Source organism: Hypanus sabinus, chromosome 8, assembly GCF_030144855.1.
Source record: "Hypanus sabinus isolate sHypSab1 chromosome 8, sHypSab1.hap1, whole genome shotgun sequence".
Taxonomy (NCBI): domain Eukaryota; kingdom Metazoa; phylum Chordata; class Chondrichthyes; order Myliobatiformes; family Dasyatidae; genus Hypanus; species Hypanus sabinus.
The window spans coordinates 127,559,938-127,587,751 of NC_082713.1; the positions used below are offsets into that span (position 1 = coordinate 127,559,938).

Genomic DNA, 27,814 nt, shown 5'->3' on the forward strand with positions numbered 1-27,814 from the left:
TGACGATGAGTCAGAGCACAGAGAGGAAACGGAGCAGTTGGTGGGCTGGTGTGAAAATAACAGTCTAGGTTCGAATGTGGAACTCACTGAGGAAACGATTGTGGACTTCAGGAAAGTGCAGATGAACCATCCACCTCTGCACATATATGGTTCCTCTGTAGAGAGAGTTAAGTGCACCAAGTTCCTGGGAGTTCACATCACAGATGACCACACCTGATTTCTCACTATCATCTCCCTGAATAAGAAGGGATAGCAGTGCCTCCACTTCCTGAGGAGATAGAAGCAGGCAAGTCCCCCCCCCCACCACCCCATCTTAACTGAATTTTACAGGACCACCATTGAGAGCATCCTGACAAGCTGCATCTCCATCTGGTGTGGGAGCAGCAGAGCATTGGACCAGAAGTCCCCTCAAAGGGCAGTGAGAATGGCTGAGAGGATCACTGGGGTCTCCCTACCATCCATTGGGGACATTTATCAGGAGCACTGTGTATGCAGGGCTTTTGGTATTATCAACAATCCCACCCATTTGCCCCGCAACCTCTTTGACTTTCCACCGTCAGGCAGGAGGCTCTGATGCATAGAGACAAGAATGGTCAGGATGGGAAAAAGGTTCTTTTCTCAGGCCTGAACTTCTTGATGTATAACATTCAAAGTGTCATCAGTTAATTTGTTAATCCATACAATATTTTGTTTATGCACTTTATTTATGTGTAATTCATTTGTAGATTTAATTCTTACTTTCCTAAGTTATTGTGTGTCATGTGTACTTCTGTGCTTTACACCCTGGTCCAGAGAAGCGTAGTCTCATTTGACGGTATGCGTGTGTATAATTAAATAACAATAAACATGTCCTGATAAAATAAAATTCGCATACATTTATACTTGCGGCATTGAGTATCAATCATACAGTATTTGTTCATTATACATTAACATGCTGACATTAACGGTAGACAGATAAACAGCTAATCAGAAGAAGAGGCTTTGAGGGTGGCTCTATCCCCATCTCGATCAATGGCAGTGCCAATATGTGAGTGCTAAAGTCAAGGCTTCCCTGTCTGTGGTGTAGTGGCATTGGCACCGGACTGGAGGCTAGTGCTCCCAGGTTCAAATCCGGCTGGCACCTTGCACACTTTCCACCTTTGATAAATTGAGTGTCAAGCTAGCTACTTGGCCACAGGAAAAAAAAACAAATGCTAAAGAAACAGCAAGGTTGATGTCCAATGCACCACAAGAGAAGAGGAACAGCAAAGACAAGGTCGAAACATTGTCAGGATTGTTCATCCAGAATTGCAGTGTTCCCTCCTCCTGAGGTATGAAAACCAATCTCCAGAGAATTTTGCTCATTCCATAGCATTTCAAGAAGTGGCTGAAACCACTAGATACAGCAAAGCCCATAAAACATGCCAAACAATGTTCTGAAAATTTGGAATTAGTTATGCCAGGTTGTTCCAATATAGTTACCACACTGGGATTGAGCCAACGATGTAGAAAATTGCATAGGGTACATCCTCTTTACAAAAGGCAGGTCTAGTCCAATTTGCCTTAAAACCACGCAATCGGGCTTCTCTCAGTCACCAGCAAGGTGATGACTGCTGTTGCTGGTAGTGTGAACAAGTAGCACTTACCATAACCTGCTATGTGATTTACGTTTTGGGATTTGTCCAGCACTACTGCACTCTAGATTTCACCACAGGCTAGGTTCAAAGAAAGAGCAAAGAGCCAAATTCCAGAGGTGAGAAAGAATGGCTTGTCATTTGGACACCACATCACAAAGTGTGGCATGAAGGAGCCCTGGTAAAGCTGAAGTCAAAGATCTTCAAGGAGAAAACTTGCACAAAGGGAGATGGTTGTGGTTGTTGATGGTTAATTATCTCAGTCACTGTAAGAGCTCTTGCGAGTGATGTTCTCACCCCAAACATCAGCAGCTACTTACGTCAGGAGTGAGGACATTTGCTGATAACTGTACTGTGACCAGCTCTATTTGCAACTCCTCAAATGTGAAACAGCACAGGTTTTACATACAGCAAAACCTAAACAAAATTTGGGTGTGGACTGGTAAATGTCAAATACGGTTATGCTACACAAGTGAGAGACCGTTGCCATATCGGACAAGAGTCTAACCTCCTACCCCTGACATTGGGATTACCACACCCGAGTCCCTTGCTGGGGTCAACATTGCCCAGAAACTCAAATGGAGCAGCCAGATAAATATTCTGGCAACAAGAGCAGGTCAGAGACGGGGCATCTTGTGGTGAGTGACTCACTTCCTGACATGCTGAAGTTTTTCCACATGTAGATGGCACAAGTTTGGAGTATAATGGAACTTGCCCCCACTTCCCAGGGAAAGTACACCACCAATGACCTTCAAGGAGTTTGACATCATCCAACGAAAACCAATTTGCTTCATTGGCATCTCACTCACCACACTGAATATGCATTCTCTTCACCATCAAGACATAGTGGCTTCAGTGTTCAGTGTAAGCTATCTACAAATGCTTTGTATTTACTCAGATTAATCTGAAAACACCAGCAAAACCCATTACGTTTACTGTTGTGGTGTGAATAACATCACTGGAGGGACACTGAAGCTGGTGGATATAAAAGTGTTTATTCAATAAAAACAGGCAGCAGGCATCATAATTTGAGACAGTCTTGAAGAAGAGGTTGCTTGACCCAATACCACATGACATTTTTATATGCTAGAAACCATTTCTAGTTATAATGTGTCTACAGTACTTCCTTTGAATTACTTATATTTTTCAAACACATCCTTCTTCACACCCACACTCCATTCACCCAAAATGAATGTTAGTCCTCTCTGTATCTCTATTCATGCATATGCAGGCATCAAGTAAATGGTTGCTTCCTGGTTTGTAATCAACCCCCAACCTGCAGCTCCAGGAAGACTATTGTTCATAGCTGCATTTTAAATTCAATTTACAATTGACATTCATATCTGAAGAAATCAATATAGGCTTTTCATCCTAAATCCAGAATATGCCCTAACATTTACTACCAAGAAGGACAATCCGGAAGGTGCATGGGAATGCATCCTCATTCAATTTCCACCCCCCTCCCCCACATCCCGCCAAGTCTTACACTATCCCTACTTGGAAATCTCTTACTAGTCCTTCATTGTCATAGAGTCTTGTGGAACTCCTTCCCCAGCAGCACCTTCTGGACACCTTCACCAGAAGTATGGCATTGGTTCAAGAAAGCAGCTAAGCTCCTTCTCATGGGCAGTTGGGGAAAGACAGTAAATGCTGGCTTTGCCAATGATACCCAGTTGCCAAAAAAATTTAAAAAGCACAGAACTGTTATCATTGTTGGGAACTATCTGTTGACTGTTCTGTTGGAATATCTTCACCATAGGGTATACATTAATTCAAGATGACTGTTTACTACCACTGCCTCAATGGCAATGAGGCTCAGGTAATACATTTGGATTTAAGCACACCCTGAAAACGAAGGTATTCTTCCACTGGTCAAAATGCATTACCCCTCTCAAAAGCATAGACTGAATAATTCCACATAATAGCAAATTGCTCCTGAACCAGCATGAGTAACTTTATTCACCTCAGAAATGAACTGGTCACTGAACACAACTTATGGACTCACTTTCAAGGACTCTACAACTCGTGTTCTTAGCATTTGTTTGTTCATTTACTTTTGTATTTGTAGTTTGTCTTTCATACATTGGTTGCTTGTCAGTATTTGTGTGCAGTTTTCCATTGATTCTATTGTATTTCTTTGTTCTACTGTAATTACCTACAAGGAAATGAATCTCTGGGTGGTACATGGTGACCTATGTATGTACTTTGAGAACATATTTACTTTGAACTTTGAACTATTTCAAGCTGCATATTATAATCAGCTGGATTTGAAAGGAAGGAATACAACAGCTCTATAATGTGCAGATTTGCTTCATTAATGCCTCAGCGATGCTTTTATCTTTAAATTATTAAAGATTTTACTCCTCAGAAGCGTTGCTATCACTGCAAATTATTTACAACAAACTTGAAATGGGAAATCAAAATCTTTTACCTTCACACGGTCAGGTTGAGGTTCAAAAGATGAAATTACATGGGTTGGAGGGAGTTTATCATGGTGCTTTCTCCCATGACACACAATTATATTAATGACTATTGTGGTTGTAGCTATTCATGGAGGTTGCTATAGGAACACTTAAATACTGGGAAACCATACAGGCTTGTTTTGCACTTTGTACGTATGATCTGTAGTTTATTAGTTCTTGTAGGGAAAAGACAAACGATGCAACACTACAAAAAAAATTGTACTGCATGGCATTTAAGCCCTCTCAATCTTCTAGGTATGAAGTATTGATAAGCAGATTAACAGATTGCCTATGGTTCCCAAACAAGTACTTGTAACCTGCTTCGTCCCATAATATATAAAGCTCTGTGATTAATATTGATCACCAAACAAATAGCACCTAAAGCAGCTGCTTGAGTTGAATTAGAGTTGTAGAAGCATAGAGCATTGAAGCAAACTCTTCAGCTCTGACTGTCACTGATTCAAGGATCAACTCTATTCGCCAGATATATTTATATGCATTTGGAATTTGCTGTGGTGCTAGAAAGCACTCTGTTGGTCCACATCTGACATGCAAGAAAAAAAACACCATCACCTCTTGGGTCCTCAAAGTCTCCATTTTCCTCCCTCCCCACCTCTCCTGAACACCCTAACCCTCCACACTTCCCACTCTCCTCCCCCCTTCAATCTCTAAACCCTGTCACGCCGCCATCACACCCGCCGAACTTCCCCTCACTGAGGTGGAAATTTCTGCACTCAGAGAGGGCCTTTGCCCACACCTCAGTGAGTTGTGTGCCCACCACTCACTGAGCTCTTCTTCAATCGCATCCATCTTCGAGCCCAGTTCTTCAGCAAGAACTCCCTGCCCTGCACCGATGATCCTTTTTCCCCATCTCCAACCCTCCTGCTCTTCCTGGACACCCTGCGCTGGTTCTCTGCCTGCCTTGGATCTTTTCATTTCTAATTGCCAACGAGACATCAACCAGCTCAAATACAGTATTCTTCACTCCTTCTTGAACCATGCCCCCTCAGAACACACTGCCTTCCACTCTCTCTACACCAATCCCAACATTACCATGAAACCCATAGACAAATGGGGTGCTGTTGTAGTGTGGTGGACTGACCTCTATCTAACAGAAGCCACGTGGCAACTCTCAGACACTTTCTCTTACCTACCCCTTGAAGAGGACCCCACGCTAGACCATCAGAGAACTCTGATACCATCAATGACCTCGTCAACTCTGGCAAACTCCCATCCACTGCCACCAAAATCATAGCTCTCTTACCTCACACTGCTCACTTCTATCTTCTACCCAAGATCCACAAAACTGACTCAATTGGTAGGCCCATTGTTTCTGCCTGCTTCAGCCCCACAGGACTTACGTACTCGTACCTTGACTCCATTTTATCCCCTTGGTTCAGCCCTTCCACCTACATCTGTGACAGTTCTCTTGGCCTTGATCTTCTCACTAACTTTCAGTTCCCTGTCCCTCACCTCTTCATTTTCATTGGCTACGTAGAACAGTCCATGTTCCAAGCCTTATCCCTGTAATGCTCCCCAACTTTTCCTTTGCTACATTCATGACTGCATTGGTGCTGCTTCACACACCCATGCTGAACTTCTCAATTTCATCAACTTTGCCTCCAGCTTCCACCCTGCCTTTAAATTCACTTGCTTCACTTCTAACACCCCTCTCTTTTCTTGATGTCTCTGTCTCCAACTCTGAAAACAAACTGTCAACTGAAATCTTTTATAAACCTACCAATTCCCATGGCTATCTTGACAATACCTCTTCTCATGCTGTCTCCTGTAAAAATGTTATTCCCTTTTCTCAGTTCCTTCGTCTCTGACACATCTGTTCCCAGGGTGAGTTTTTCATTTCCATGATATCAGAGATGTCCTCCTTCTTCAAAGAACGTGGTTTCTCTTCCTCCATCATTGATGTGCCCTCACCCACATCTCGTCCATTTCTCATACACCCGCGCAAACCCCATAATCCTGTGGCCTGAACAATGATAGAGTTCCACTTGTCCTTGGCTACCACTCCATCAGCCTCTGCATCTAACATATCAATCTAAGCAGCTTCCGCCATCTCCAAAAGGATCCTACCACTAAACTTGTCCTTACCTCCCCTGCACCCCCACTTTCCTCAGGGATCGTTCCCTCTGTGATTCCCTTGTCTATTCATCCCTCCCGGCATTTATCCCTGCAAGTGGCCAAAGTGCTACACCAGCCAATTCATCTCCTCCCTCACCTCCATTCAGGGTCCTAAATAGTCCTTCCAGGTGAGGAAACACTTCACCTGTGAATTTGCTGGGGTTGCCTGTTGTATCCGGTTTGCCAGGTGTGGTTTCCTTTACGAGTGAGACCTGTCATTAACTGGGGGACCGCTTCGTCAAGCGCCTTCATTCCATCTGCCAAAAGCTGAAATTCCTGGTGGTCAAATGTTTTAATTCCGATTCCAAATCACTTTCTGACATGTCGGTCCAGGGCCTCCTCTTGTGCCACAATGAGGCCCCCCTCAGGGTGGAGGAACAGCTCCTTATATTTCATCTGAATTGCCTCCAACCTAATATGAATATTGATTATTTTCCCCCTCTGGTTTAAAAAAATTTCCTCTCACTCTCCTCAACTTCTACTCCCCACTCAGGCTGCTTATCCCTTCTCACCTGCCTATCACCTCCCCCTGGTGCCCCACCTGCTTTCCTCTCCTATCAGATTCCTCCATCTCTAGCTCGTTAGCTTTCCCACCCACCTGACTTTACCTATGAATCGCAAGCTACCCTCCTTCCCCTCCCCCTACCTTTACATTTTCATCTTTCCCTTCCTTTCCAACCCAAAAGAAGGGCCTCGGCTTGAAGCATCGACTGTTTGTTCATCTTCATGGATTCTGCCTGATCTGTTGAGTCCCACCATTTTGTGTATGTAACATTCAACAATTATAAGGAAAAAATAATTGTATATCAAAATAAAGCTAGAGGTTGAAGTACAAATATGGAATAAAATGTACATAAATAGTGGTATGTATTTTCAATGTAAACAGTGGTGTAAATGGTTTATAGTGCAGTATTGTGGTAGTAGACTAAGGGGCGTGAGGTGGGGTTAGCTAGAAAGATTGATCAGATAAACTACCTGTGGAGGAGGGGAAGAAACATTTAAGAAGGGGTGAAGTTTTGTTTTTTAGTAGCACCAGAGTGCTTTCCGGAAGGGAACTTTTGGATAAGGCAGTTTGCAGGGGTGGGGGGTGGGATATAATCTGCAATGATTTTTTTGACTGCTTATTTGTCCTGGACACATACAAATCCTGCACTGATAGTAGACTGCAGCCAATGACCTTTTCTGCTGATCTGCAGTTTCCACAGCTGCCTTTGCCAACTAATTCCACAGATTTACCACTCTCTAGCTAAAGAAATTCCTCCTCATTTCCATTCTTAAAAGACACCCCTCTATTCTGAGGCTGTGTCCCTTGGTCTTCGACTCTCCCACCATAAGCAACATCCTCTCCACATACACTCTATCGAGGCCCTTCAACATTCGATAGGTTTCAATGAGATCGCCCCTCAATCTTCTGAATTCCAGTGAGTAGAAGACCAGAGCTATCAAGTGCTCTTCATATGACAAGCCTTTCAATCCTGGAATCACTTTTGTGAACCTCCTTTGGACCCTCTCCAATTTCAACACATTCTTCCTAAGATAAAGCGCCTGAAACTTCTCTTAATACTCCTCACAATACTCCACATGAGGTCTCACTAGTACATTACAAAGTTTCAACATTTCATCCTTTCTTTTATGTTCCGGTCCTCTTGAAACGAATGCTAACATCACGCTTGCATTCCTCACCACAGACTCAATCTGCAAATTACCTTTAGGGAATCCTGCACAAGGACATCCAAGTCCCTTTGTGCCTCAGTTTTTAATATTTTTCTCCATTTAGAATATTGTCAATCCTTCCATTTCTTCTACAAAAGTGCATGACCATTCACTTCCTAACACTATATTCCATTTGCTACTTCTTTGCCCATTCTCCTAATCTGTCTTAAGTCCTCCTTTGGCCTCTCCACTTCCTCAAAGCTACTTGTCGGTCCACCCATCTTCACATTGTCTGCAACCTTGGCCACAAAGCCATCGATTCTATCATGTTTTTCCATCATCCAAATCATTGATATACAATATAAAAAGAAGTGGTCCCAACACAGACCCTGTAAAACACCACTCGTCACCAGCTGCCAACTAGAAAAGGTTCCCTTTATTCCCACTCTTTGCATCCTGCCAATCAGCCACTGCTTTATCCATGCTAAAATCTTTCCTGTAATACCATCGGCTTGTAGCTTGTTAAGCAGCCTTGTGTGGCACCTTGTCAAAGGCCTTCTGAAAATCCAAGTACACAACATCAACCGATTCTCCTTTGTTTATCTGCTTGTTATTTCTTCAAAGAATGCCAACAGATTTGTCAGGCAAGATTTTCCCTTGGGGAAACCATGCTGACTATGGGATATTTTATCATGTGCCTCCAAATTCTCTGAAACCACATTCTTAACAATTGGCTCCAACATCTTCCCAACCACTGAGGTCAAACTAACTGGCCTATAATTTCCTTTCTTCTGCTGCCCTCCCTTCTTGGAGTGAAATTTTCCAGTCTTCCAGTACTATTCCAGAACCTAGTGATTCTAGGAGGATCATTACTAATGACTCCACAATCTTCTCAACCATCTTTCAGGTGACCTTCAGACCTTTCAGTTTCCCAAGAACTTTCTCCCTACTAATGGTAACTTCACACACTTCATGACCCCAAGCACATGGAATTTCCACCATACTGCTAGTGCCTTCACCGTGAAACTGATACAGAATACTTATTCAGTTCATTCACCATTTCCTTGTCCCCCATTACTACCTGTCCAGCATCATTTTCCAGCAGACTGATATCCATTCCTGCCTCGCTTTTACACTTTATGTATCTGAAGAAACTTTTGGTATCCTCTTTAATATTATTGGCTAGCCTACTTTCATGTTCCATCTTTACCTTCTTAATGATCTTTGTAGTTACAGTACCTTCTATTGGTTTTTAAAAGCTTCCCAATCTTCTATTATATACCCTCTTAGCTTTTATGTTGGCTTTGATATCTTTTGGTAGCCACAGTTATGTCAGTTTGCCTTCAGAATACTTCTTTCTCTTTATATGTCTAGCGCTTTCTGAATTACTTCCAGGAATTCCAGCTAATGCTGTTTTTCTGTCATCCCTGCCAGCGTTCTTTTCCTATCAATTCTGGCCAACTCCTCTCTCATGCCTCTGTAATCCTTTCTAATCCACTATAATACTGATACATCTGACTTTAGCTTCTCCTGTAATTTCAGGGTGAATTGGATCATCCCTAAGGGTTCCTTTACCTTAAGCTCTGTAATCAATTCTGGTAAAATGCACAACACCCAAACCAGATTTGCAGATCCCCTAGTGGGCTCACCCATGAGCTGCTCTAAAAAATCATCTTGTAGGCATTCTAGAAATTCGACCTCTTGGAATCCAGCACTGACTTGATTTTTCCACTCTACCTGCATATTGAAATCCCCCATGTTTATTGTAACTTTGCCCTTCTGGCATGCATTTTTTATCTCCTGTTTTAATTTGCAGACCATATCCTTACTACCATTGTGGGTCTGCATACAACTTCCATCAGGGTCCTTTTACCCTTGCAGTTGCATAGCTCTATAATCATGACTCAACACCTCCGCTCTAATGATTTGATTTCATTTTTTACCAACAGAGCAACATAACCCTCCCTGCCTTCCAGCCTGTCCTTTCTATTCAATGTCTGTCCTTGGACAATATGCTCCCAGCAATAATCTTCTTTCTCCGATGATTCAGTGTTGTCTACAACATCATACATTCCAATCTATAACAGTGCTGCAAGTTTATTTACCATATTCCATATACTGCACACATTCAAGTATAACACCTTCAGTCCTGTATTCATACTTAGCAATTTTGTCCACATTTTACATTGCAACTCATCCTGTTGACTGCAATTTTGCCCTACCATCAGCCTCTCCTTGCTAGGCGTCTCACTACACATTGCCTCTGTTTGTAAAACCACACATCCTCAGCTCTATCACTCCAGTTCCCATACCCTTGCTAAATTAAATTAAACCCTCCAGAACAACTCTAGCCAACCTGCCCGCAAGGATATTAGACCCCCTTGGGTTCAGGTGTAACCTATCCCTTTCGTACAGGTCATACCTTTTCCAGAAGAGATCTCAATGATCCATTAATCTGAACCTCTGCCCCCTGCAGCAGTTCCTCAGCTACACATTCACCTGCCAAATCATCCTATTCTTATCCTCACTGGCACGTGGCACAGACAGCAATCCAGAGATTATTACCCTGGAGGTCCTGTTTTTCAACTCTCTACCTAGCTCCCTAAAATCTCTCTTCAGGACCTCCTCACCTTGTCTACCTGTGTCATCACTACCAACATTATACCAATACTTCTGATTGCTCATCCTTGCCCTTGAGAATGCCATGGACCCAACCTGAGACATCTCTTACCCTGGCACCTGAGCAGCAACATGCCATCTGGGAGTCTCTATCGCGCCCACAGAATCTCATCTCTGTTTCCCTGGCTATGGAATCTCCTATCAATGCTGTAGTCATCTTCACCTCTCTGTTCTTCTGAGCCACAGTACTAGACTCAGCCAGAGGCCTGGTCGCTGTGGCTCCCCCACCCCACCCCCCATACGTTGTCCCCTCAATAGTATCTGAAGTTGTATACTGTTATTGAGGGAAACAGCCACAGGTGTACTCTGCACTGGCTATGCATTCTCCCTCATTCTCCGGACAGTCACTCAGTTACCTGTCTTCTGCATGCTAGAGGTAACTACCTCCCTGTAGTTCCTGTCTACCTCCTGTGTATAAGATGATGAGAGGCATTGATCGTGTGGATAGTCAGAGGCTGAAATCTTTGCCACAAGAGGACACAGCTTTAAGATGCTGGGGAGTAGGTACAGAGGAGATGTCAGGGGTAAGTTTTTTATGCAGAGAATGGTGAATGCGTGGAATGGGCTGCGGGCAACTGTGGTGGAGGCGGATACGATAGGGTCTTTTAGGAGACTTTTGGATAGGTACATGAAGCTTAGAAAAATAGAGGGCTATGGGTAAGCCTAGTAATTTCTAATGTTGAGACATGTTCAGCACAACTTTGTGGGCCGAAGGGCCTGTATTGTGTTGTAGGTTTTCTATGTTTCTGTGGTACGTCCTCATTCTCCTGTATAGTTGAAGGTCATCGAGATGCAGTTCCAGTTCCTTAATACATTCTCTGATGTTGATTGTTCAACTCCCCTTTTCATTCTCCTCATAATTCCATCAGCTCGCCCCAATCATTCTCTTCATAATTCCATCAGCTCTACCCAGTCATTCTCCTCATAATTCCATCAGCTCTACCCAGTCATTCTCCTCATAATTCCATCAGCTCTACCCAGTCATTCTCCTCATAATTCCATCAGCTCTACCCAGTCATTCTCCTCATAATTCCATCAGCTCTACCCAGTCATTCTCCTCATAATTCCATCAGCTCTACCCAGTCATTCTCCTCATAATTTTCAAGGTGAGAGGAGAAAGAATTAAATGGGTCATGAGGGGCAACTTCTTCATACAGATTGTGGTAACTATATGGAACAAGCTACCAGGGAAGTGGCTGAGGAAGGTATAATAACAACAATTACAGGACATTTGGACATGTATATGGTTAGGAGGGGTTGAGAAGTTTATATGCCAAACACAGCTTAGATGGGCATCTTGTTCTACATGGATGAGTTTGGCTGAAGAACCTGCTTCTGTGCTGTATTATTCTGACTCTTATTTACAGTGACAACTAACCTACCAACCATGTCTTTATTTGGTTGTGAGGGGAAAGCAGGGCATATAAGGGAAGCAATTGTAGTCAAAAGGAAGAATGAACTTCACAATAGTGACATCAGAGGTCAGGGTTCACTGGTGTGGCTGGAGTTAGCAGGGCAGCAGAATTCCCTCTCATTTGACTTTCCTCAAGTTTAAGTGGCCAACATGGTGTTGAATGATAGACCCGGCTGCACCCCTTCACCACTGAGAGTAAAGGACCTTCGTGCCTCATCTACTGAAATAACCTGTGAAAATATTGGGGTTCCTTGCACCCCTTTTCCCTGCCCTATTCTAGCATGATTTGCAGCAAACATCTTGAAGCTTTGAAACAACCTCCAGCAGCACGAGGATGTAATCACCTTCCCTTCAAGAGACACAGGGATTGCTGCATCATGTGAAACAGGTACCCAGGTGTGATAAACAACACTGGTGCCTCAGGCTGGGTGTGAAAATGAAGACACGTTCAATGTCTCATGCACCATACCCAGCTCCTGCAGGCTACTCTGCCCTTGCAGTTTGAGTTGGGTTTTTCAGCCACTTTTAATTTCTCCCCCAGCATCTCTGAACTCAAGACATGGACTCCTGCCCTGGTGCTGTGCTCACTTTGATATTATTGTGGGGTAGCTTAGGGGTAAAAGAGCGCTTGATGGGTAGATTCCAGGATTAACTGCTTTTGTTTATGTACAATATTTCTATTTCTATAGATACGCCAGCACTGTTTTCACTGGGTGTTTACAAATTAATACAAATTTCCTCCAACCCTAGTCTAAAGAAATGGATATCTTTTTCCTGGGAATATGTTGAAATTTTGAGAATGTGCTGGAGTGTGACTTAGTCTTCTGAGGAGCTTTATTAATTGTGTTAAAGTGTGTATGAACTCAGCCAAAGGGCCTGTTTTGGTGCTGTCAAACTCCACGATGTGTGTATGTATTTATCATGGACGGTGCTGTGAATATTAAGAAACAGGCATAGGCTATTCAGTCCCTTGGTCAGGACTGACCTTTTACCTCAGTACCTCCTTCCTGCACTAACCCCATGTCCCCTGATTCCCTTCATAACAAAAAAAAATTTCTGTCTTAAACCTTCACCTCCTTTCCTGGATAGAGAATCCCAAAGGTTCATTATCCTTTGAGTGAAGAAATCTTTTCTCAACTCTCTTCTGAGTGGGCAACCCTCATTACACAACAGCCAGAGGAAACATCATTCTTGCATCTACCCTGTCAAGACTCTGAGACATAAAAGCATAATTAGACCATTTAGTCTGCTTCGCCATTCCTCCCGTCAAGCTGGTAGAAATTCTATACACTTCAAAGAGCTCACCTTTCTTCCTTCTGAAGAAACCTCTCCTCACTGTAAACATCTTTTTCAGGACTTCATCTCTATTTACAGGAGGATTCTGAGAATGTATTGACACATACAATAGATTGCGAGCATCATGGAATCCACAGGTGACTAGTGGTGGGAGTTGAAGGTGGGATTGGTTATTGTGGAGTGATCTCTCTGGGGAACATAAGAAATAGGAGCAGGAGTCGGCCATCTGGCCAGTCAAGCCTGCTCCGCCATTCAATAAGATCTTGGCTGATCTGACCATGGACTCATCTCCACCTACCTGCCTTTTCTCCATAACCCTTAATTCCCAAGAATGTCAATAGTTTCAAGAGTGCCCACCAGAAGATTCCTCTGACTTGAAGTGTGTCAGGATTTGTATCAGTATTACCTCAATGTCCTGGCACAGTGTCACAGTTTACAAGTATCTCTCTGAGGGTGTTTGTACAAACGTTTGTACTAATAACATTTACTGGATGTGTTAGTATATTATATTGTGCGTTAGTATGCTTTATATTAACTTCTTTTGGTCATTGGTTGTTTGTCAGTCTTTGTGTGCAGTTTTTCATTGATTCTATTGTATTTCTTTGTTCTGTTGTGAATGCCTGCGAAGAAAACATCTCAGGGTGGTACATGGTGACAGACACATACTTTAGTAATAAATTTACTTTGAACTTTGGGTCCCTCATTAATACAGTGCATCTTTGGGATTGTGTCAAAACTTTCAGGAGTTTCAGGAGTTCTGAATGTTGAATGAGTGGGTGCATCAGTAGTTGAAAATGTCTTTGAATATGCGTGCAGGTGATGCCTGAAATAGTGTCAATGCTTAGAAGGGATCTCTGAGAGAGTCAATATTTGCCAACGTTTAAAGTTTGTTTAAAGGAGTCCCTGTGAGGTTGTCACTACATAATTTTCAGGAGGGCATTAACCTAATCATGGTTATCTGGGAATGTGTTGTATTTACAGGAATTTCAGGGAGGGTGAGTTTGCAGAATCTCCCAGGAATGTTTCGGTATTTATGGGTGTTAGAATCAGAATCAGGTTTATTATCACAAATATACAGTATGTCATGAAATTTGTTGTTCTGCAGCAGCAGTACAGTGCAATACATAAAATATACTAATTATAATAAGAAATATATTTTAAAAATTAATAAGTAAGGAAAAACCAGAGCAAAAAATGATGAGGTTGTATTACCCAGGCAAAATTTTAGAGGAACTCTGCAGGTCGGCCAGCACCTATGGAGAAGAGTAAATAGACGATGTTTTGAACTGAGACCCTTCATCAGGAATAGTGAGGTAGTGTTCATGGGTTCATCGTCTGATTGGAAATCTTATGGCGGAGGGGAGTCCTGTGAGTGGACAGGTGCTCTGGAGAATTACTGAGGGGTTCTGTTCCTGTGAGCTGTTCGTTACCTGAATGGTTTGCTGAATAGAAGTGAGGCCACAAACCAAGTTTTCCACTTGCCAGGCAATGCCTGCAGCTCAGTCCATCCCATCAGTCTCCCAAACATTCGCTCATATATACAGGCTGCTTCAGAGTTGGCATTGGTAGGCACCAGGACCAACATCTACGAGGGTTCACAGGAGCATGGAGCTGGTTGTAGGGTGGGGCTTCAGTATTTGTCAGAACTTAAGGAATGTGTCAGGGTTCATGCAAGATATGTTGTGTGGGTTCAAGAGGAGGTCAGTGTTTATATTAATATAAATATATGAAGTCTAGAGGGAGTATCGAAGAATTTTATCATTACCTAAGAATGCTACAACTATACCTAGGAGCACAGGTTCTGTGTCTGTACCTACGTGGATTGTAGTGATGTGCTCATGTTCATAGGTGGGGTTGAATTTCATCATGATTAACAAGTAAATAAAGAAGGCTTGCACTGATATTTACAGCCCACACATCATTCCAATAGTTCTAACGTCTTTTACAATCAACAATTTACTACTGAAATGTAGTCACTGATGTGTTTGGGGTTTCTTGGCATGTGCTGTATCAGTGTTTACACTGCTCTGTAACACACACAAAACGCTAGAGGAACTCAGCAGAACTCAGCATCACTGAAAAGGAATAAAGAGTTGACATTCCTTTCTCTTCCCCTTCCCCTTTCCCTTTCTCTCCCACTTCCTTTCTGAGGATCCCAGCCTGAGAAACATTGACTCTTTATTCCTTCCCACAGATGCTGCCTGATCTGCACAGTTCCTCCAACAGTTTGTTTGTTATTCTGAATTATCAGCATCTGCAGAATCTCTTGTATTTGTGAGGCAGTTTCAGGAATTTCAAGGAGCACAATAATTTATTATAATATTTTATATTTGCTGTAATACTTGATACAATAACTTTATATAGTATGTAAACAGTTATAGTCATCTCATCCTGTCTTCCTTCAGGCCAATCTGATGTTGGAAGGTGTCATGCTGAGCCGTTATCACTTAAGAAGAAGCAGTGATTCTGTATCCAGGTCACAACATGACCTCCCGGAAAGAGGCCCTGGTCAATTACATTCATCTGGAGGAGTACTGCACGATTTCATTTCCAGAATGCCATGGCAGGAAGCCTCAGAAAGGTACAAGATTTCCAGTGTGATGTAGTTTGATTGAGACCACTGGGGCCCTCTCCTTCAATGCTTCACATCACCCATGTGTGCACCACCTGAACCACAGAGCACCCACCTGCTTTGTCCAGCACCCATTTGTTCACACCCTGCTTTCGCAGAGGCACCCACTCAACCCAGACCTGCACAGTTACCCTGCATCAGCACCTACACGTTCAATGCAAACCCAAACACTCACCCAGCTCTGTACCTTGCACATATCAGCCTAGATCTATACCAGTAGCTTTATAAAGACCAGTACCGACTCACCTGGACCAGCGCTGACTCACCTGGACTCACCCGGACCGGCATCAACGCACTCGGACCGGCACCGACTCACCCAGACCGGCATCGAATCACTCGGGCTCACCCGGACCAGCTCCAAATCATCAGGGCCGGCACCGACTCACCTGGACCGGCACTGATTCACCCGGACCAGCGCTGACTCACCCGGACCAGCACCGACTCACCTGGACTCACCCAGACCGGCACCGACTCACCCGGACCGGCACCGACTCACCCGGACCGGCACCGACTCACCCGGACCGGCATCGAATCACTCGGGCTCACCCGGACCAGCTCCAAATCATCAGGGCCGGCACCGACTCACCTGGACCGGCACTGATTCACCCGGACCAGCGCTGACTCACCCGGACCAGCACCGACTCACCTGGACTCACCCAGACCGGCACCGACTCACCCGGACCGGCACCGACTCACCCGGACCGGCACTGACTCACCCGGACCGGCATCGAATCACTCGGGCTCACCCGGACCAGCTCCAAATCATCAGGGCCGGCACCGACTCACCTGGACCGGCACTGATTCACCCGGACTGGCACCGACTCACTCGGACCCGCATTGACTCACCTGGACTCACCCAGACCGGCATCAACGCATTCCGACTCACCCGGACCGGCACCGACTCACTCGGACCCGCATTGACTCACCTGGACTCACCCAGACCGGCATCAACGCATTCCGACTCACCCGGACCGGCACCGACTCACTCGGACCGGCACTGACTCACTCAGACCGGCACCGACTCACTCAGACCGGCACCGACTCACTCGGACCGGCACCGACTCACTCGGACCCGCACCGACTCAGTCGGACCCGCACCGACTCACTCGGACCGGCACCGACTCACCCGGACCGGCACCGACTCACCCGGACCGGCACCGACTCACTCGGACCGGCACCGACTCACCCGGACCGGCACCGACTCACTCGGACCCGCACCGACTCACCTGGACCGGCACCGACTCACTCGGACCGGCACTGACTCACCCGGACCGGCACCGACTCACCCGGACCGGCACCGACTCACCCGGACCGGCACCGACTCACTCGGACCGGCACCGACTCACCCGGACCGGCACCGACTCACTCGGACCGGCACCGACTCACCTGGACCGGCACCGACTCACTCGGACCCGCACCGACTCACCCGGACCGGCACTGATTCACTTGGACCCGCACCGACTCACTCGGACCGGCACCGACTCACTCGGACCGGCACCGACTCACCTGGACCGGCACCGACTCACTCCGACCCGCACCGACTCACCTGGACCAGCACTGATTCACTTGGACCAGCGCCAATTTCCTCCAGCATTTTGTATGTGTTTCTTTGTACTTCCAGCATCTGCAGACCTTCTCATGTTTGTGAATGCCCTGGAATGATGGGAAGCAGTCCTTTTTATCATTAGTTTAGTACTAGTGAGCCACATTTTTTGCAGCTGGGCAGCGGAGTGGTGTAGTTAGAACTGCTGACAGGCAGCTCCAGAGAGTTGGTTCTATCCCCACATCAGGTTTCCCTGGTGACCATGTGGGTTTTCCTGGGCTGCACTGGTTTGTCCCCATACAGGGCGGGAGTATTAATTAGTCATTTGCCCCTAGTGATTAGCTGTGTGGTAGAAATTGGGGAGAGTTGATGAAGAAGTGGGGAGAATCTTCATAAAAAGGGAGGAGTAATGGATCAGTGTAAGTGGGCAGTTGATGGACAGCACAGACTCAATAGGCTGAAGGTCCTGTGTCCGTGCTATATCTCTTTATAACTCCCTGACTCTATACCTAGTATTATGTGTGGTTTTATTGTCTTATTTTACCACAGACTCCCTAAAGTCATCCAACATTGCTCAATGTCTTTTTTATAATTCACTTATGGAATGTGTATTTTGCTGGTCAGGGCAATACTTAATGCCCATCACTATTGGCCCTGGATGGCTGAGGTAGGACCCCAAGTCCTGCCAGGGGATGAAGGAATGTTGATTTGTTTCCAGCACAGGTGGTAAATCGGAGAGAATTTTGAGATGGTAAAGTCCCCAAAATGTCTGATGCTTCCAGTGGCATTGTGTTTTCTTGGGTTACCCCCCTGCAGCTGGGTAATCACAGGCAGCTGTTTTGTGGGAATATGTAGCTCTCTCATTACAGGGAGAAGGTGGAAGAGCTCGAGGTCTGGTGCCAGGCAAATAACCTGTTCCTTAATGTCAACAAGTAGATGGTTATCAGCTTCAAGAGAACTTATACCTCTTACATGAGCAGCACAGCAATGGAAAATGCAATCTGTTTCCACTTCTGGGAGTTCACATCACACATACACTTTCATGGAACTAGAACAGTCAAGAAAGCTCACCAATGCCTCTACTTTCTGAGGAGGCTGAAGAGAGCTGGACTTTGCGCATCCATGGTCACTTCACTCTACAGATGCAGTATCACTGCTTGCTACGGAAGCTACACTGCGGTGGACAGGAAGCCTCTACATCTGGTAGCCAGAATTGCCCACAACATCGCTGACACCAGCCTACCTGCCATCAGGGACATATATACAGACCGGTGCCAGAAAAGGGCCAGTAACATCATGAAGGATCCCATACAACCTGCTCATGGACTGCTGTCTCATTCCCATCAGAGTGCAGGCTACACAGAATTCACACCAGGGCCACCAGACTCTAAAACAGTTACTTTCCCCAAGCAGCAAGGCTGATCAACACCTCCACCCACTAACTCAATCTACTTTATTCTTTCCCATCAGTCATCTTATCACTTTATATCACAGCTTATCACAGTCTGGCATCACTTTATAGACATACAATCGAACCAAGTATGTATGCTATCTTGTTTTTATATTTATTGCGTGTTTTTTTTGATTATTATTATGTTCTTTATCTTTTGTGTCTTTTTGTTATATGGAGTAACAATTATTTTGTTCTTACACTTGTGTGTAAGAAATAAACATTAAGGAATCTGGAATCCTGAACATGAAGATTTCACCTCACCAGCTTGTAACCATCAATGCTGATAGTATTGATGTCACTGCATAGTTTTATCTCCCATCCATCATCAGCCAGTTGGTGTACAGATTGCATGGCATCATCCATCATGCAAACCGAACTCTCCCCCCCCCCCCCCCCAATGACTATACTTCCCACTGCCCTGGGAAAGCAGCGATCACAAATCACAGGCTCTGCTCACACCAATCATTTTCTCTTCTGCCCTCTCCCATTAGGCAGAAGATACCTAAGTTTGAGAGCATAAATCAGCAGACTCAAGCACAGCTTCTATCATGTTCTTGTGAGAGTCTTGAGTGATCCTCTCATATGTAAACGATGAGCTCTTCATCAACCAATCTAACCTATTAAGGCCCTTGTATATCACTGTACGTTGTCTGTAGCTACAACACTGTATTCTGAAGGTGGTTTTTCTTCATACTACTTCAGTGTAATTGGTATTGTAATGTGAACAAAGTCACTGGAGAAACATTGAAGCTAGTGGATACAGAAGTGTTTTATTCAACAAAATGAGACACTCGGTAGAAGAGGCCTGTTTCACCCAATATTACATGATATTTTATATGCTAAAGATCAAAGGTAGTGGCAGGACAATTCTATAGTTACAATGTATTTACAATGCTTTCTTTGAATTACATATAATATTCACACCTCCATCTTCACACCCACACTCCAGACACCCAAAATGAATGTTAATCTGCACTGTGTGGTTTTCAATTAACTGATGTCCGCAGCCCCAGGAAACTGTTGTCCAGGGCTGCATTTTAAATTTAATCTAAAATCCACATTCAGGTCTAAAGATTGGTTGCTGAAGTGAATATTAATATAATAACCTAATTTTAATATTAACATAATAACCTAACTGCATAATACACTCTAACAGTCTTGGGTATAGCATGATCTCCCTTGGTGGTATGCAAACAATCAGCTATCGCAGTCCATGTGACAATTATATACCAATACCATATCAAACCATGCATGCCCTCCTTCCCCTGTTTGGATTAAAAAAATTATTGTCTAAAAAAATTGCCAAAAATATCAAATGATGTCAGATAGGATTGTGATGGGTAAGGTTAATGTGGAAATTAACTGAGGCAGGATAAAGGAACGGGCTTGCAAAGTACTTTATTGAACGGGATTACAATGACAATAACTATAACAATGACAATTGGTATATGACAATAACTAGTGCTGCACCGGCTACAGTCGATGGAATACAGAAGGGGAAGGAATGGGGACTGTGATTGATACAGGCTTCCCAGTACTTCCCATAAAAAAACACTTCCCCTCCATTGTCACAAACCACTGACCTTTGAATACCAATTAGTTCGATGCACAATATTTCAACCAAAACCAATTCTCCATTTCACACGCAATCTCTTTAATCTAGCATACCCCATCCGTCTCGTTACCCTAGCAACACACGCAAAAGTGCCGGAGGAACTCAGTTTGGTCGAGCAGCATCTATGGAAAAAAAGTACAGTCGACGTTTTGGGCCGGATTTCCAGCGTCTGTCGATTTTCTCTTGTTTGCTTCTCGTTGCCCCACTCTTCACACGGACTTTATCCTAACAAACCCTCGCATTCAAATACGCTTTACCCGCTGGAGCTCAACCGCCTTTCACACCACATCTCCCACCCAACTTGCTTCCTACTGACAGCCCACCCAGTCTCCACCCTCATTCCGTGTAACAGGACAGCGCACTGAACCACCAGTTGCTACTCCAAGTTAAGGATGGCGGTGGAATTCCTGCTTTGTACCTCACATCGAGCAAATTCCGGAGCTCTTGTGTCCAGTTACCTTTACAGACTTTCACGAATCGCATCAAGTTCCTTTACAAAGATCAAGGAAATGTGGCTTTCTCTGTATATGCCCCCTTAACCGCCTGTCGTACTCCGTCAGGAGGATCGCCAGCCGCCAGCCAATCACCCGTTCACTTGAAGTGTTTATTCTCTGCTGACTTTCCAAGTGGCACTGTGTGGAATCATGGACGTGTCGATGCAGGAGTATAAGGAATTCGACAATTGTAAGATCCAAGGTATGGTACACGGCTGCAAAAATTGCGTTCACGCAGCGGTTACCGTGCGGAGTTAATATGCACAAGCGAGTACAGGTGTGACTCGCTGTGAGTTGCGCTGGAACCAAAGCCGTTAGTCCAGGGACAGGCGACAAGCTTGTTTTTGTCAGAGAAACTCTGGCGTCAGTGGAACAAGGAACGAAAACAATCAAATCGCACAATAAACAGCGCAACTGGGCTGTGGAGCAACTAAACTCAGTATGGTAATCGACTCACGCCAGGCTTCGGAAACCTTGAAAAAAAAACGTAGGTTCTGTGGCCAATGGTGCATCTGTCGTTTTTCTTTGAATAGCAGGTTGGATGTTGTTCCGAGCACGGTGCAAAATCAGCATTCAGACGGTCTCTTTAATTGATCTGGTTCCTCCGACCTCTCACTAAGTAGTGATCTAATAAGCAGATCCTCCAAATGCAGTCGTGCGGTTGATCAGAGGCTAACAAGTAACTGTAAACACATACTGGCTTGATCTTATTGCTCTGCTTGGCTGGACTGATCAATCCTGTACTTCCTTACCGCTGTTACTCAGGTGTACGCCAAGAAAAAGGCAGACGGGCTTCCAATTCCCCCCCCCCCACCCCCACCCCCACCCCCACCCCCACCCCCACCCCCACACACACAATACATGTCCTGAATTCAGATTGCAACTCGATAGCAGATATGAATACAGACTTGGCATTCAAAGATAAGGTGTGACTTAAATTCCAGTCTTTCTTCTTGCAAAGCTTTCAGTGTCTGATTTGTTTTGGAAATGAGGTAAGACAAAGGATTCTCCAACTTCCTCCTAGCCCGTTTCCCTCCAGCCTATCACTTCCCAGCTCTCTACTTCATCCCTCCCCCCACTTCTTATCCCCCCTCGACCATCCCATGTTACTTCACTCCTGATGAAGGGTTTCGGCCGGAAACATCGTTTCTCCTCCCATAGATGCTGTCTGGCCTGCTGAGTTCTGCCAGCATTTTGTGTTTTTTAAGACAAAAGATTCTCCTTTTTTTCCCCCACATGCAAACCTTTCAGTGTCTGGTTTGTTTTCTAAGTGCGGTACAACAAATGATTCTCTCTTTCCACATGCAATCTGTTGAATGTCTAGTTTGTTTTGCAAATAGGTTACAACAAAGGATTCTCTCTTCCCACGTGCAACCCGTTCAGTGTTCAGTTTGTTTTGCAAATGCGGTATGGCATCTTTTTCTTTTGAGGTCCATGAGCCAGTCCTCAACGGAGGATCAGAGGTGGAGGGAGTTAGCTACAGATGCGTACCGGAGAGTGTATTGACTGGCTCCTTCACCACCTGCTGTGGAAACACCTAAGTCTTTGAACTGAAAATCATGCAAAACATAGTGGATTCACCCAGAACATCGTGTATGGAGCATTGAGCACATCTACATGAAGGACTGTGTAGGAAATCTTTGGCTGAAAGATGATGGCTAGGAGCTTAATGTCCAAGGATACACATCATATCGAAAGGGTAGGCAGGAAGGTAGCTGGGTTACATTGCTCTATTGGTAAATCAAACTGAAATCAAATCATTTGAAAGAGGTGACATAGGGTTGGAAGAAGTCCAGTCATTGTGGATAGAGCTAAGGGTAAAAAGACCCTGATGGAAGTTGTGCAATGAACCAGAATTGGAGAGCTTAAGGTAAAAGAACCCTTCGGGGAAGAGTGATCATTATATGATCAAATTCACTCTGAAATTTGATAAGGAGAAGCTAAAGTCATTGTGGACCAAAGGGCCTGTAATGTGCTGTAGATTTCTATGTTCTATAATGGCAACAATGACATAGGTGGACATGGTGAGGAGGTCCTAAAGAGTTACAGAATGGGGAGTTAGGTAGAAAGCTAAGAAACAGGATCTCCAGGGCAGTGATTTCTGGATAGATGCTTGTGCCACATTCTGGTGAGGGTAAGAATAGGATGATTTGGCAGGCAAATGCTTGGCTGCAGAACAGGTGCAAGGGACAGGGGTTCAGATTTATGGATCATTGGGGTGTCTTCTAGGGGGTCCAATATCCTTACAGGCAGGTTGGCTAGAGTTGTTTGGGTGGGTTTAAACTAATTTGGCAGGGGATCCCCTGCCAAATTAGTTTAAACCCACCCAAACAACTCTAGCCAACCTGCCTGTAAGGATATTGGACCCCCTCAGGTTCAGGGGATGGGAACTGGAGTGATAGTGCTGAAGATGAGGTAGTTGGTTTACAAGCAGAGGCAATGTGTGGTGAGACTCCAAGCAAGGAGAGGCTGATGATAGGACAAAATTGCAGTCAACAGGATGAGTTGCAATGTAAAAGGTGGACAAAATCAAAAAGGGTGAATATAGAACTGAAGGTGTTATATTTGAATGTGCACAGTGTACGGAATAAAAGTAGCTGAACTTGTAGCACAGTTACAGATTGGCGTGTGTGATGTTGTCGTCATCGCTGAATTGTGGTTGAAAGAAGATTATAGCTGGGAGCTTAACATCCAAGGATACACGTTGTATTGAAAGGACAGGCAGGAAACAAGAAGGGGTGGCATTGCTCTGTTGCTAAAAAATGAAATCAAATCATTAGAAAGAGGTGACGTAGGGTTAGAAGATGTTGAATCATTGTGGATAGAGCTAAGAAAGTGCAAGGAAAGAAGACCCTTATGAGAGTTATATGCAGACCCCAAACCAGTAGTAAGGATGTGGCCTACAAGTTACAACAGGAGGTAGAAAATGCATACCAAAAGGGCAATGTAATAATAGTCATGGGAGACTTCAATATGCAGGTAGATTGGGAAGATCTAGAGTGCCTGTGAGATGGCTTTTTAAAGCAGCTCATGGTTGAGCCTACCAGAGGATTGTCTATTCTGGATTGGATGCTAAGCAATCAACCAGAATTGATTAGAGAGCTAAAGGTAAAAGAGTCTTTAGGCACAAGTCTTCATAATATGATTGAATTCACCCTGAAATTTGAGAAGAGGAAGCTAAAGTCAAATGTACCTGTATTACAGTTGATTAAAGGGAATTACAGAGGCATGAGAGAGGAGATAGCCAGAATTGATTGGAATAAAACACTGGCAGGAATGACGGCAAAGCAGCAATGGCTGGAATTTCTGGAAGCAATTCAGAAGGCACAGGATATATTCATCACAAAGAGGAAGAAGTCTTCTATAGGAAAGATGACACAACCATGACTAACAAGAGAATAAAAGCCAACATAAAAGCCAAGAGAGGGCATATAGTAGAGCAAAAATTTGTGTAAGTTAGAGGATTGAGAAGCCTTTAAAACCAACAGAAGGCATCTAAAAAGACATTACGAAGGAAAAGGTGGAATACGAAAGTAAGAGAGCTAATAGTATTAAAGAGAATACAAAAGTTTCTTCAGATACATAAAGTGTAAAAGAGAGGTGAGGATGGACATCAGACCGCTAAAAGTGATGCTGGAGAGGTAGTAATGGGGGGCAATGAAATAACAGACAAATTGAATAAGTATTTTGCATCAGTCTTTGGTGTGGAAGACACTAGTGTTATGGTGGAAGTTTCAGGTGTTGTGGTATGAAGTGTGTGAAGTTATTATAATATGAGAGAAGGTTCTTGGGCAACTGAATGGTCTGAAGGTAAATAAGTCACCTGGACCAGATGGCATTCACCTCAGAGTTCTGAAAGAGGTGGCTGAAGAAATTGTGGGGGCATTGGTAATGATCTTTCAAGAATCACTAGATTCTGGAATGGTTCTGGAAGACTGGAAAATTGCAAATCTCACTCCACTCTTCAAGAAGAGAGAGAGGCAGAAGAAAGGATACTGTAGGCCGGTTAGTCTGACCTCAGTGGTTGGAAAGATGTTGGAGTCAATTTTTAAGGATGAGGTGTCAAAGTACTTCATGGCACATGATAAAATAACCCGTAGTCAGCATGTTTTCCTCAAGGAAACCATGTTGGAATTCTTTGAAGAAACAACAAACAGAATAGACAAAGGAGAATTGGTTGATGTTGTATTCTTGGATTTTCAGAGGACTTTGACAAGGTGCAAAGCTGCCGGTGACTAGTGGTGTTCCACAAGGGTCTGTGTTGGCACTGATTTTTTTTACATTATATGTCAATAATTTGGATGATGGAACTGATGGTTCTGTTGCAAAGTTTGCAGACAATATGAAGATGGGTGGAGAGGTGGGTTGTTTTGTAGATAAGCTGTAGAAGAATTCAACAGACTAGGAGAATGGGAAGAGGAATGGCAGATGGAATACAGTGCTGGGAAGTGCATGGCCATGCACTTTGGTAGAAGAAATTAAAGCATTGACTATTTTCTAAATGAAGAGAAGATACAAAAATCTGAGGACAAAAGGACTGGGGTCCTTGTTCAGGATTCCCGTAAGGTTAACTTGCAGGTTGAGTTTGTGGTGAGGAAGGCAAATGTAATGTTCACATAAATTTCAAGAGAACTACAGTATAAAAGCAAGGATGTAATGTTGAGACATTATAAAGCACTGGTAACCCTCATTGGAGTATAACGAGCAGTCCTGGGCCTCTTAGAAAGGACATGGCAAAACTGGAGAGGGTTCAAAGGAGGTTCAGAAAAATGATTCCAGGATTGAAAGGCTTGTCATATGAAGAGCATTTGAAGGCTCTGGGCTTGTATTCACTAGAATTCAAAAGGATGAGAGGTGACCTAATTGAAACCTATTGAATGGAGAACCACTTTGAAAGAGTGTATGTGGAGAGGATGTTTCTTATGGTGGGAGAGTCTGACAAGAGGACACTGACTCAGAATAGAGGGGTGTCTTTTAAGAATGGAAATGAGGAGGAAATTCTTTAGCCAGAGAGTGGTGAATCTGTGGAATTCTTTGCCACAGTTAGCTGTGGAGGCCAAGTCTTTATGTATATTTAAGGCAGAGGTTGATAAGTTCATGATTGGTCAGGGCATGAAGGGATACGGGAAGAAGGCAGGAGATTGAATTGAGAGGAAAATTGGATCAGCCATGTTAAAATGGCCGAGCAGACTCGATGGGCCAAATGGCCTAATTCTGCTCCTATATCTTATGGTCTTATGGAAAACAGCATTCATCATCAGAGATCCTCACCACCTAGGTCATGCTGTCTTCTCACAGTTGCCATCAGGTAGAAGGTACAAGAGCCTCAGGACTAGCACCAAGAATAGTTCCTAAGCCATCAGGCTCTTGAACAAAGGGGATATCGACACACACTTGCTCATCCTATGAGATGTTCCTACAACCAATTATCTCATTTTAAAGACTCTTTTTCTTGTTATTTCATGCTCTGGTTATTTATTGCTATTTATTTATATTTGCATTTGCAGTTTGTTGTCTTCTGCACTCTAGTTGATCTTTTATTGATCATGTTAAAGTTACTATTCTATAGATTTGCTGAGTATGCCCACAAGAAAATGAATCTCAGGGTTGCGTATAGTGACTTATATGTACTTTGATAATCAAATTTACTTTGGACTTTTACTGTTTGTCTGTTGCTCCTGTTCATTGCATTCTTGAGTAATTATTGCCCCTACCCAGTTTTTTTTTTAATCCATGGTCTAAAGTTTCATATCCCCAAACAAATTCATTCTCAACACAGAGCTACAGTTGACAAGGCTCATATTTAGTGTTCTTCCCTAGTTTGATTCTGTCAAGGTTTGTTCAGCTGCCACTCTTTGTTGCTGGCATGACATCTAAAACTTTGACAAACTTCTATAGGTGTGTGGTTGAGAGTTGAATGGAAAATAGTACAGGAAGTAGTGGTTCCAGCCCAGTCCATCACGGATAAAGGTCTCCCCACCACTGAGCATGTCGACACAGAGCGTTATCGCAGGAGAGCAACATCCATCATCAGGGACTCCCACCGCACTGGTCGTGCTCTCTTCTCAATGCTGCCATCAAGAGGAAGGTCTAGGAGCCTCAAGATTCTCACCACCAGGTTCAGGAGAAGTTTTACCTCTCAACCATCAAGGTCCTAAATCAGAGGGAATAACTACATGGACTTTAACAAAGCATTTGACAAGGTCCCGCATGGGAGGTTGGTCAAGAAGATTGAGTTGCTTGGCATTCGATATGAGGTAGTGAATTGGATGAGACTTCAGTTTTATGAGAAAAGCCAGGGGGTGGTTTCACCTCTGACTGGAGGTCTGGGACAAAGTGAAGTGCTGCGGGAATCAGTGCTGGGGCCATTGTTGTTTGTCATCCATGTCAATGAACTGGATGATAATGGAATTTACTGGATCAACAAACTTGTAGATGACAGCAAGACTAGGGGTGTAGTGAACAGCGAGGAAGGACATCATGGCTTGCAGAGATATTCAGATCAGCTTGAAAAATGGCAGATGGAATTTAATGCAGACAAGTGTGTGGTGTTGCACTTTGGTTAAGACCAACCAGGGTAGGTCTTACACAGTGAATGCAGGGCACTGAGAAGTGTGGTAGAACTTAGGGATCTGGGAGTACAGGTCCATAATTCATTGAAAGTGATGTCACAGGTAGATAGGGTTGTAAATAAAGCATATTGGTCTTCATAAATGAATGCTTTGAGTATAGGATATGGGATGTTATGTTGAAGTTGTATACAATGTTGCTGAGGCCTATTTTGGAGTATTGTGTGTTGTTTCGGTCACCTATTTACAGGAAAG

The 27,814-nt window shown here is 44.1% G+C and overlaps 1 protein-coding gene across 1 annotated transcript in view; it reads left to right on the plus strand.

Annotated features, from left to right (window-relative positions):
- Positions 1–20,257: 20,257 nt before the first annotated feature.
- The window catches only part of svopl (SVOP-like), a 101,652-nt gene continuing 94,095 nt past the window's right edge, over positions 20,258–27,814 (plus strand). The window contains exon 1 of the mRNA XM_059977791.1: positions 20,258–21,192. Coding sequence (XP_059833774.1) covers positions 21,141–21,192 — 52 coding nt within the window. The 5' untranslated portion in view covers positions 20,258–21,140. The remainder of the gene's footprint in view (positions 21,193–27,814) is intronic.